The sequence below is a fragment of the Eschrichtius robustus genome, chromosome 3 (assembly GCF_028021215.1).
Source record: "Eschrichtius robustus isolate mEscRob2 chromosome 3, mEscRob2.pri, whole genome shotgun sequence".
Lineage (NCBI taxonomy): Eukaryota > Metazoa > Chordata > Mammalia > Artiodactyla > Eschrichtiidae > Eschrichtius > Eschrichtius robustus.
In genome coordinates this window covers 12,965,095-12,977,727 of record NC_090826.1, presented here as the reverse complement: position 1 = coordinate 12,977,727, position 12,633 = coordinate 12,965,095, and the positions used below count along the sequence as shown (strand labels likewise).

The 12,633-nt window shown below is 52.7% G+C and overlaps 1 protein-coding gene across 4 annotated transcripts in view; it reads right to left on the bottom strand.

Moving 5' to 3' along the window:
- The window catches only part of CROCC (ciliary rootlet coiled-coil, rootletin), a 48,186-nt gene extending 38,726 nt beyond the window's left edge, over positions 1 to 9,460 (bottom strand). For 2 of the 4 annotated variants that reach the window (XM_068538997.1, XM_068538999.1), the window contains exons 1-3: positions 9,411 to 9,460; positions 3,354 to 3,495; positions 2,579 to 2,733 (exon numbers count right to left, since the gene is read on the bottom strand). In XM_068538997.1, coding sequence (XP_068395098.1) covers positions 2,579 to 2,713 — 135 coding nt within the window. In that variant the 5' untranslated portion in view covers positions 2,714 to 2,733; positions 3,354 to 3,495; positions 9,411 to 9,460. Of the gene's footprint in view, positions 1 to 2,578; positions 2,734 to 3,353; positions 3,496 to 4,093; positions 4,154 to 9,410 lie in introns of those variants that run through there. The other 2 variants (XM_068538998.1, XM_068538995.1) reach the window with 2 other exon arrangements.
- Between the last annotated feature and the right edge of the window lie 3,173 nt (positions 9,461 to 12,633).

The following is a 12,633-nucleotide window of genomic DNA, read 5'->3' as shown; positions in this document are numbered from 1 at the left end:
TGGCTTGTGTTGTGTGCATTTTGCACATCTGTGTGAACCAGCTGCTGTCTGCTTCTCGGCTTTAGAGGGCTTCCTGCGGCCGCCAGGTGCTCCACCGCTTCTCCAGCGCTCACCACCAGACCCAAGCCACTCCTGGCCACACCCCACCCCTTTCCACAAACTTTGCTGCTCACCAAGCAGCCTTTCAATTTTACTTGTAATTCAAGAGGGAAGGAGGCTGCTACCAAGCCAGGGATGAAAGACGTTTACTGTCTCCCCTAGCAACCTCTGCCCCAGTCCCCGCCATTCCATTCACTCGGTCCAGGTTGCCATGGTCACTGTGAGGGGGAGGCGCAGGGGGCCTGGCCTGTGGAGCCGACTCCCTCCTTCCCATCCCAGCTGCCTCGCCCAACGCCTGCTCGTCAGGGACAGGAAGAAGCGGGGGCCTCCACTGGGACCCTGAGGTTCTCCCTCTGACCTGGGAGGTGGCCACTGGGAGCCCCTGCCTCAGTTTCCCTACATGTAGCCAACAAGACAGAGATCCTGACCTCACCTCCACTCCCCCTTCCCAGGGACGCTTTGGGGTTTAAGGAGTCAGAACAACCTCACTGACTGGCCCCCTAAGCCAGTGCACGTGCAGCAGTTATGGCCACAAGGGCAGGCCCTGTCACCTGCAGCCCGGGGACAAGTGGGCAGCAGGGAGTGACTGTGCCGCAGGAGCACAGAGCCCCGGACCAGGGGTCTCGGCCCAGCTCCACCAACGACCTTGGGCCTGTCACGTCCCCTCCCTGGGCCTGTTTCCCCATCTCTAATGAGGTGATCTCCAGGCTCTGAGGTTCCCTGTGGACCCACCCCCAGGAAAGGCCTCAAGGTCACTGTCATGCAGCCCCTGCCTCCAGGGGGCGCCACACTCACACCATCTCAGACAGAGGACAGTCTCCTGCCAGGCTCGCTCTACATGCTATTCAGGGGTCTCCCCAGCCACACAAGGAAACTTTCTAGACTAAAGCAGCTCCCCCAACCGGCCCAGCCCCACAGCTATGTCCTAGCAGAAAAGGGACCCGCTACCTCCACCTCTTCTTCCTTCCCCATGACAGACTGAGGGGCGGTGCTAGCCTCACTGTCAGTCAGAAGTTGGTATTTAAAAGAGGCAGTCAAAAATAAATAAATAAATAAATAAAAGTAAAAGAGGCAGCCCCCAGGGGCCTGACACTGTGCAAGGGGCCAAAAGATGACCAGCCTAAACTGGGAGGGGGCTGGCTCAGGGCCCACCACCAACAATACAGACTCCGCCCAGCCCGCCTGCCACACCCCCTGCAAACCTTTGGAAAACTAGCTCTGCATGGTCCTCAGTGCCGGGGACCATCCTGCTCTTCTGCAAGTCCCAACACGTCAGGGGCTTGTCCAGGCAGGCGGATGCCAGGACACGGGCACATCCCACAACCACACAGAGGAACACAGATCCCTCTTCCCATCACGGGTATACAAGCCCCTGCGTGGACAGGCCCGGCTCAGGGGTCCTCAGCCATCCCTAGCCCTGCCAGTCCCACACAGGGGACCCTGGGCCAGCTTCAATCTTCCGTCTGTAACATCTGAGGTCACGTCTGAGGCCCTTCCAGCTTTCCCAGGGCCAGGTGCCCCCTGGAACTCCCAGGCCAGGTGCCTCTTCCCATACCCAGGAAACAAAACTGTAACACAGAGCCCTCGTCTGTGTGACCCCCAAGCAGGGTGCTTTCCCTCTCTGAGCCTCGGCTATCTCCCCTGTTAAATGAGCATCATAATGGTCCCGACCTTGGTGCATTAAATGTAAAGCACCCAGCACATGCTTGGCACACAGTAGGCACTCAGTAACCAGCAGCTACTATAATGAGTGTTATTACCACCCACACATCTCCCATCCGCACACACACTCCCTCCCTCATGCAACTCTCTCACCAACTTTCAGCCACCATCAACTCCCCAGGGTCGTCTCCCAGGAGCCTGGAGGCCTAAAGGAGAAAATGCACTAAGAACCACCGTACTCCACTCACACCGTACTCCACTCACACCGACCTCCTGCCCAGGCCCTGCAGCACAGGTCCCGGGGGAACGTGAATCCTGCCTGGACTTGCAGGCAGGCCTGGCTTTTCCTTCCTTCCTTCCTTTGCTGGGCCTCACCCCTACAGGGAGCAGGGCAGGTCTGTGGCTACCCCGGCCTGTTGGGTGGACCCCAAGGCCCAGGTAACTGGGGGCACAGGAAGATGCCCAGAGACTCAAGGGGTGGCAGGGGTCTCTAGGGGTCTTGTTCTCCATGCCCCACCCCCCAAGCAGGCTCGGGACAGCCAGGAATGAAATACCCCAGGTTCCAGGCACTTCATCCCCTCGTCTCATTGATTCCTCACAGCTCCATGTCACATTACTGTCCCCGCTACGGAAAGCAGGCTCGCAGAGCGGGGTGATTTGCTCAAGGCCACTCAAGTGGGCAGAGCCACAATCTGAATGGAGGCAGCCTGACTCCAGGGCCCACATTTTGCCCAGGAAGTGGGCCTGCCCTGGCTGTCTCCCCACCCCTGCAGCAGGGGAGCCCCTAGCCCAGCTCTCAGCCCCCCGCAGCACCCACCCTCTCGCTGACCGCGTTGTACTTGATGGCCAGCTCATCGCGCTCAGCCCGGCTCTGGGCCAGCAGGTCCTCCACGCGGGACAGCTCCTGCTGCAGAAGCTGATTCTCCTCCTGCAGTGGCAGCATGGATGCCATCTCGGTGGCTGGCAGCAGGGCTGGAGAGGGACAGCGGGCACACAATTAGCTTCCACCTGCATCCTGAGGGACCGCCTCCCCCTACAGGTGCCCTACCCATCCCTGGAGGCAGGAAGATGGACCAGGTGCCCACGAGGAGCTGTAGCTGAGGGGGCCCTTCCCAGACTCTCTCAACCCACATATGAGGTGTGGGTGCCGCCCTCCAGGGGGAACAGGGGCCCATCAGCCTTCCTGCCCGGGTGGGGAATGGACACTGCCACCCCTTATACTTCTACAAAGCCCTGAGCTAAGCTGAGCTGCCCTCCCCCTCTAATCTTGGGTTCATCCAGCTCACACCTTCCCTGGGAGAGAATGTGGTGTTTGGGGTTTAAGTCTTTGCAGCAGGCTGCCCGCAAGCAAGGAGGGGATGCTCAGCCCTGCCTTCCAGCAGCATCACATGGAGAACAAGTCTGGGAAAATTATACTTCTGAGCCTCCATTTCCTCATCTGTAAAATGGGACCCTCCATCACAGGCTTGTGCCTGCCTCACAGTGATTATTCAAGAAATGGAAGCTGCACTCATTATCGTCATTATGACTGTTGAGGAGGGGAATGTGAGAAGAGGTGAGATGCAGGCAGTGTCTGTGAAGGGGAGTGGTACCTGGGCTCTCAGGCTGGGAGAAGTTGCGGGTGACAATCTCCCTGATGCGGGCAGGCAGGCAGGTGGGCTGGGTATCCTGGGCCCGGTCCTGCACGTTCAGGCCCTTCTCCTGGCCCGACCCCAGGATGCTGCTCTCCGGTGTCTGCAGGGAAAGAGGGAGAGTCTGCGGGGGGACCTGGGACCTTGGGCTCCCTGGCATGGGTGGGAGAGAAACAAAGTCCTGCCGCACCAAACAAAGATGTGGGTGCCCAGGAGACCCTCAGGAAATCCCCAAAGGGAAGGAAGCCTGGGAGATAGAATCGCAAAAAGCCCAATGGGAGGATACTCTGTGTGCCCCCTGCCCCGGGAAGGAGGCCCCCTCGGGGGCCAGAGAAGCAAACCAAAGTCCACGGCCCACTCACAAACCTCCCAGGGCAGCACAGAGCGCTGGGGGCTCCAATCCAGCTCCCGCCCTAGATGGGTGATGACCCCACTGCTCCAGCAGAGGTCACCTCAACCCTAAAATCTGGAAGTAGGGACTCCCCTGCACTCGAGGGGCACTGGATAAGGGAGCCACGGAGTTGAGCCCTGAGCACCCCTCTACCCCCAGTCTGGCCGGGAGCTGCAAGCTGGGGTCCCTGCGCACCCTGCCACCACACCTCTCCCACCCCTGGACCCCTAAGATGTGCCCACGCCTCCCACTCCTGCTAGGCCCACACTCCCCTGCCCTGCACAGGGTGGGCACAGCCCCCAGGACCCACCTGGATAACCGCCTCCAGTGCCAGCTGGGCCTCCAACGACCCCTCCAGCCCCAAGTTCATGGGGTGGAGGCCATGCGCACCCCTCTCCAGGCCCTGCGCCAGGGCCCTGGAGAACAACACATCCCGCCCACCCTACAGCCAGACTGCTCTGCTGAGCGCTGGTCAGATTAGGCTTAAATCCGGCGGCGCCCCCACGTGATCAGGGAGGTGGGCGGGGCTGAGGGGGAGGGGAGAGGAAAGGAGAGGGTGGGCGGGAAGCTGGGCAGAGGGGAACAGGAGGAGGAAGGGCGAATAGGGGGAGGAGAGGAGAGCGGGGAGGAGGTTGGGGAGAAAGGGAAGGAGTGGAAAGAAGAGGGAAAGGATGGAGAGGAGGAGGGAGGGAAAGGGGGAAGGGACCTGGAGGTGAAGACCGCCCCGCACTACACAAACACACACACACACACACACACACACACGCACACACACTCTACCCTCTCCAAGCGCAGGGGGTGGGGTCAACGTGCAGGAGGCAGGAAAGGCCAGTCTTCAAGACCATCTTTACTGACCCAGAAAAGGGGTCACAGGGTTTGCTAAGAATGTCTTTACAGGGTGCTGGGATGACGTTTGCCCACATCAGGTGCAGGCTGTGGAATTGCCCAGTCCAGGCAAGGAACTGAATCCCCCTTCTCCGACTCCTAACCCCACCCCCCCACTGGCTGTGTGCCCCAGGGAAAGCAACTTTGCTTATCTGAGCCTCCAGCGTCTTCGTGTAAGATGCGAATATTGGCACCCATCCCATGGGAGTCACCTGGGCGCATAGAGAGCTTAAGACTGGGCACCGGGCTCAGAGTGAGCATGTGATCAATACTGATTTCATTCATCTGAAAATCCGAAATGTACAGTCCCTGTACCCCGGACCCTGGGGCTCAGAGGTCCACCCACTGCCTGCCATTGTTCCTTCCCTAAGGCAAGGAGGCTGTGTGGTGTAGTGGTTAGGCTGTCAGCTCTGAAATCAGGGTCAGATATGGGGTCGCATCGGAGCCCCAGCTCTGCCACTTGTTGGCAGTATGACCTTGGACAAGTTACCTCCCTGAGCCTCAGTTTCCTCATCTCTAAAATGAAACTGATAGCACCTACCACATAGAGTCACTGTGAAGATTAAATGGGTTGAACAGTGTAAGGAGTTTGCACCACAGCTGGCACGTGTTGAGCAGTGAGTAAATGGCGGCTGCTCTTCCTATTGTCATTAGCACCATGTGTCTGGGCTCCTGCTACCTCTTGGCCCACGGCCTCAGGGTGCCCTCTGCTCTAATGCCATGTCCCATAGGAGGCACATTCACGTTATCTCATTAAATCCTCACCTCAACCCCTTTCCAGATGAGAAAACCGGGACACAGAGAGGTTGGGGCTCTTACCTATTCAAAGTGGCACACTGCTGCAGGGAAGTGGGAAGCCCTAAGTCCTTTCCACTTAAGCCAGGCAGCCTCCCAATAGGTGCCTCAAGGCAAGACCGGGGCATTTGCACTTCAACGCTCTACCAACCGTGTCTAAGTCAGACCCAGGAATGCAGCAGGTGCTGCATAAATGTACATCAGTCCAAGCGGAGCCTGGAACCCTCACCCCCAACTAGGGAATCTGCTCTGGAAATGGAAAACCAGGAAACAGGGCACACTGAGCCAAAAAAATAAGTGCCTCCACATTGCCATGGCAACCAAGGCCAGATTTAGGCAAAACTAAACTCAGCCAGAGGCAGGAAGCTGTCACTACAAAACCCTGGGACTCCATTTTCCCACCTCCAGACAGCCTCCAGAAATCTCCTCTACAGGCTGCACACCCATAACCAGAGCAGGGGGTGGCCACAAACACCCGCAGGCCAGGCTCTCCAGACCTGCTTGCCCAGCTTGGCAGAGAGAGGGCCCCAGATGTGCTTGGTGAACTGAACTGAATTATTCTGTGCCTTTCCCCAGCCAGTGCCCAGTGCCCTAGGGAATGGGGGAAGGGAGCAGGATGTCAGAACCCTTTGCACTGAGTGATTCCAACCCTTGGCTCTGTCCACAAAGTTCTCCCCCTCCGGTCCTTCTGGGTTCTATTATAAAGCCCAAGAAACCATATCTAAACCCTGTGTGTATGTGCATTTTCTAATGTCTGCAGTTTCCGTCCAATTCTCAGAACAACAATTGAATTCCTCATAGGAAATATCTGGATGTTATAGCTTCAGCGTCTGACTGCCAGGAATCCAATCTGGCTGTACCTCCCCACAAGCTGTGTGACCCTGGGCCAATGGCCAATGACTTTGCCTCTCTGAGCCTCAGTTTCCTTTTCTGTAAAATGGGATAATAACAGTGCCTGCTTCTATTATGAGGATTAAATAAGATGATCTATGCTTAGCTATGTGCCTGGATATGGTGTGACAGAAACTGCTCTGTGTTCACCAAAAAACATTTCTGATTCTTCTTAGGAATATGGCTCGAAGTCATTTCCCAGACTCCACTGCAGTCAGATATGGCCATGTGATCAAGTTCTTACCAGCAGAATTAAGACAGAAAGAAGGTGTGCCACTTCGGACCTGGCCCATAAAAACCTCCCACAAGGACTTCTGTCCTTCCCCCAGCTGGAAGGAAATAACACTGAGTTCCTAGGGGATGCCAGAGCCACAAGCTGGAAGGGGTCTGGGTCCATGGGTCACCATGTAGAAAGCCACCAAACAGGACTTTTCACAAATGAGAAATAAACTTCTGTTAAGCCACTGAGATTTCAGGATTTCACTATCGTATCAGCTAGAATTACCTTAATGATTACCCACTGTTACATAGTGCATACGTGTTGTCTATTATTAGTGTTATCATCACTAGTATTATTGGCTCCTCCCAGTACCCAATGTGCTTGGTGAACTGAACTGAATTATTCTGTGCCTTTCCTCAGCCAGCACCCTACCCAATCTAGAACCCTGCCTGGTACACAGTAGACCCTCAGCCCTCAGGTTGGGCGAATAAACACAGAGGAGACACCCGTTGCACTCACTCCCTCCCCAGTCCTGCTTAGTCCTTTGACCACCCTGCAAAGCTGCCATTTACCAGGTCCAGCTGCAGGCCCTAGCCAAAAAGTCCCTCAAAGGCCACTCATGAGCCAAACATACCAGCTGCTCTCACCCCCTTATCCTTTCTTTATTCTCCAGTTGCTGACTAGAAATTATAATAAACATATTGAGCCAACCATGAGCCAGGCTCTGTGCCCCAATTTCTGCATCTGTACCGTATCTGTTTTAACCTTCTTGACAGTCCCATGATGCTGGTACTGTTCTACCCACTTTACAGATGACAACACTAAGGCTGGGTGAAGTTAAATGGTTTGCTCAAAGTCATCCAGCCATGAAGAACTGAAGCCACAGGTGAGAAGTATGCCTGGTTCCAGAGTTTTAAACTATCACACAATGGCTACCAACATGTAGTGCTTACTGTATGCCAGGCGCCACCCTAGGTCTCTGATGTATATTATATAAGCCACTGCCACTGCTTGCCTGGCCTGCTGAGATGGCTCCTCATGGGTCTCCCTACTTCCTCTCTTGTCCCCCAGCCCAGTCTATTCTCACACATCCCTCTTCTATTCAACCCCCATGCTGGCTACTATCACACTCAAAATAAAATTCAAAGTCCTACCACAGTGAACAAGGCCTGCTCAATCTAGCCCAGGTCTACCTCTCCACCTCATCTCCCCTCTCCCCCAGCTAGTCCACTCTAGCCATGCTGGCCTTCTTGATTCTCAAACACACCAAGCATGCTCCGGCCTCAAGGCCTTTGCATCTGTCATTTTCTCTGCCTGGAATGCTCTTCTCCCTTCTCTTCATGGCTGACTCCAGACCCTGGCCAAAAACGTCACCTTCTGAGATTGTGAACCCTGACCTCCCAGCCAAAGTGGTTCCTGCCAGTAACTGTTCACTGTTTTCTCCTACATGTATGTTGTCTGTCTGCTCCAAGGTCAGGGACCAAGTCATCCTTGTTTACTGCTGTCTCCACAGGGCCTAAGGCCCAAAGCGCCATGAACAGCTGTTGAGTGAGTGAATGAATGCTAGGAGACAAGTAGTAATATAGGAAATTAAATGAAAAAAAAAAAGAAACGGTTTAGCAGGGGGTCACACACGGCAAGCCTTGGCCATGTTCGACGTGACCCGCAGACTGAGTTCCCAGAAGGACCCCAGCGAACACATACCCAACACCTGAACACCTCGCAGGAGTTCAAGGTAAAAACCGGGCAGTGTCCCCCACAGGGGACTCCTGGGTGGGAGAGGTACCTAGTCTCTGAGGGCTGACCCCCATCCCCAGGGCTTGAGAGAAAGACCAGAGAGGAGGAGCTAAGTCAAGGAAACCTCCAAGATCCAGGGGTTCTAACTCCTGAGGTCTTTCCTGACTGAGGAGCCTGGCCTTAGCCTCTGGTCTGATCCGGCCACAGGATTTGTTTGTTAAGCACCTACTGTGAGTTTAGCTAAGGAAAACAGGAAATCTCAGATGAAAACAGACTGACGGTACCCTCGTGGCCCCCTCCCCCAGTGTCCCAATCCCCCAGACAAGTCAAGGTCCCAGAGGGAGCCGGGGAGACTGGCCACCAAGGGGGCAGACATTGCCTCAGAGCACTGTCCTTTCGGGTTGGCATAAAGATCACAAGGGAGCCTGCTCGTAACGGCAACCCCAGAGACTGGCAGGAGGGTGGGGTCTCAGGCCCTACTTTGAGTAACCCAAGGAGGCCCCAAATCCCTGCACAGGCTGTGCCATCTTGGGCAGTTCAATTGACTGCCCTGGGCCTCAGTTTCCTCATCGGTAAAGCGGAGCTACTTTCGACTCCGTATGTTGCACTGAAACACTATCCCAAGCGAGGAGGGCAGGGACGGTGCCTGGCCCACAGGAAGCCGCAGTAAGCGATCGCTGCTGGTGGTGACAATTGGGAAAAGCCTCCTACCGCAGCTCAGCATGGAAAGAGGGGACCCCCGGGGCGGAGAGGCGCTTGTCTGCAGGCCGCTGCGCCCGGGCAGGCCCCCGTCCCCTGCCGCCTACCCCAGCCCGCGGGAATCCGGGCAGGATTTGGAGCAGGACGGCTGGCAGGATGTCCGCAGAGGCCCCGGGCGCGCTCTCCAGGAGGCCGAGCCGGGCAGCGCCGGGGCGTGCGGCGCGTACGCCCTGAGCGCCCCCAGGGCCGGGACGGCGGCTCCAGCCCGCCCCCTGGCGCGCGCCCGCCTTCCCGCCCTCCGCGCGCGCCGCAATCTCGGCCCCGCGGCCTTCTCCCGCCGCAGCCCGCCCCGCGCGCCCGAGCCCCTGACCCACGGGAGCGCGCGCCGCGGGCCTCCTACCTTCGCGCGACACCACCGCTGCCGCCGAGGCCGAGCGGGCCGGGCCAGGCGAAGCCAGAGGGCGGAGCCCGCGCCCGACCCGCCCGCGTCCCCGCGTCGCCTGGGGTGGAGGGCGCGCCCTGGGCCCGGGGCGGGGCCGGCCGCTGGGAGCGTGCGGCGGCCTCAGTCTACGAGCGCTTACCTGGGAGCCGCACTAGGTGGAGGGCTTTTCATACACGATTGCATTTACTGCTCCGGACAACCCAGCAAACAGGGATTATTAGCTCCTTATGCATAAACGGGAAAGTGAAGATTAAGCTAATTGCTCAGGGTCTCGACGCTGAAGGGTGGCGGAGCCGACTGGGAACCAAGACCCAGCTGCAGTCTCGGCTTTGTGTTCCCTGGCCCAGCCTTGAAGGCCTTAAACTCTTAACACCCCACTTTCACCAATGGACAGATCATCCAAAATGAAAATAAATAAGAAACACAAGCTCTAAATGACACATTAGACAAGATGGACTTAATTGACATTTACAGGACATTCCATCCTAAAAAAAACCAGAATATACTTTCTTCTCAAGTGCTCATGGAACATTCTCCAGGATAGATCATATCTTGGGTCACAAATCAAGCCTCAGTAAATTTAAGAAAATTGAAATCGTGTCAAGTTATCTTTTCCGACCACAATGCTGTGAGACTAGATATCAGTTACAGGAAAAAAAACTGTAAAAAATACAGACACACACGCTGCAAAGCATTTAAGCCCTTGCGCCACAGCTACGAAGGCTGTGCTCTAGAGCCCATGAGCCACAACTACTGAGCCCAAATGCCACAACCACTGAAGCCCGTGCGCCTAGAGCCTGTTCTCTGCAACAAGAGAAGCCACTGCAATGAGAAAGCCCGTGCACCACAACGAAGCGTAGCCACTGCTCGCCGCAATTAGAGAAAGCCTGTGCACAGCAACAAAGACCCAACACAGCAAAAAAACCCAAAAAAAACAAAAAAAAACTAGAGACAAATGACAATGAAAACACAATGACCCAAAACCTATGGGATGCCACAAAAGCAGCTCTAAGAGGGAAGGTTATAGCAATACAATCCTACCTCAAGAAACAAGAAAAATCTCAAAAAAAGACCTAACCTTATACCTAAAACAATTAGAGAAAGAAGAACCAAAAAACCCCAAAGTTAGCAGAATGAAAGAAATCATAAAGATCAGAGCAGAAATAAATGAAAAAGAAATGAAGGAAACAATAGCAAAGGTCAATAAAACTAAAAGCTGGTTCTTTGCGAAGATAAACACAATTGATAAACCATTAGCCAGACTCATTAAGAAGAAAAGGGAGAAGACTCAAATCAACAGAATTAGAAATGAAAAAGGAGAACAACTGACACGGCAGAAATACAAAGGATCATGAGAGATTACTACAAGCAACTATATGGCAATAAAATGGACGACCTGGAAGAAATGGACAAATTCTTAGGAAAGTACAACTTTCTGAGACTGAACCAAGAAGAAATAGAAAATATGAACAGACCAATCACAGGCACTGAAATTGAAACTGTGATTAAAAATCTTCCAACAAACAAAAGCCCAGGACCAGATGGCTTCACAGGTGAATTCTATCAAACATTTAGAGAAGAGCTAACACCTATCCTTCTGAAACTCTTCCAAAATATAGCAGAGGGAGGAACACTCCCAAACTCATTCTAAGAGGCCACCATCACCCTGATACCAAAACCAGACAAAGATGTCACAGAAAAAGAAAACTATAGGCCAATATCACTGATGAACATAGATGCAAAAATCCTCAACAAAATACTAGCAAACAGAATCCAACAGCACATTAAAAGGATCATACACCATGATCAAGTGGGGTTTATCCCAGGAATGCAAGGATTCTTTAATATCCGCAAATCAATCAATGTGATACACCATATTAACAAACTGAAGGATAAAAACTATGTGATAATCTCAATAGATGCAGAAAAAGCTTTTGACAAAATTAAACACCAATTTATGATAAAAACTCTCCAGAAAGTAGGCATAGAGGGAACTTACCTCAACATAATAAAGGCCATATATGACAAACCCACAGCCAACATCTTTCTCAATGGTGAAAAACTGAAACCATTTCTTCTAAGACCAGGAACAAGACAAGGGTGCCCACTCTCACCACTATTATTCAACATAGTTTTGGAAGTTTTAGCCACAGCAATCAGAGAAGAAAAAGAAATAAAAGGAATCCAAATCAGAAAAGAAGAGGTAAAACTGTCACTGTTTGCAGATGACATGATACTATACATAGAGAATCCTAAAGATGCTACCAGAAAACTGCTAGAGCTAATCAATGAATTTGGTAAAGTAGCAGGATACAAAATTAATGCACAGAAATCTCTTGCATTCCTGTACACTAACAATGAAAAATATGAAAGAGAAATTAAGGAAACACTCCCATTTACCATTGCAAAAAAAGAATAAAATACCTAGGAATAAACCTACCTAAGGAGACAAAAGACCTGTATGCAGAAAACTATGACACTGATGAAAGAAATTAAAGATGATGCAAACAGATGGAGAGATATACCATGTTCTTGGATTGGAAGAATCAACATTGTGAAAATGACTCTACTACCCAAAGCAATCTACAGATTCAAGGCAATCCCTATCAAACTACCACAGGCATTTTTCACAGAACTAGAACAAAAAATTTCACAATTTGTATGGAAACAAAAAAGACCCTGAATAGCCAAAGCAATGTTGAGAAAGAAAAACGGAGCTGGAGGAATCAGGCTCCTGGACTTCAGACTACACTACAAAGCTACAGTAATCAAGACAGTATGGTACTGGCACCAAAATAGAAATATAGATCAATGGAACAGGATAGAAAGCCCAGAGATAAACCCATGCATATATGGTCACCTCATTTTTGATAAAGGAGGCGAGAATATACAATACAATGGAGAAAAGACAGCCTCTTCAATAAGTGGTGCTGGGAAAACTGGACAGCTACATGTAAAAGAATGAAATCAGAGCACTTCCTAACACCATACACAAAAATAAACTCAAAATGGATTAAAGACCTAAATGTAAGGCCAGACACTATCAAACTCTTAGAGGAAAACATAGGCAGAACAGTCTATGACAGAAATCACAGCAAGATTCTTTTTGACCCACCTCCTAGAGAAATGGAAATAAAAACAAAAATAAACAAATGGGACCTAATGAAACTTAAAAGCTTTT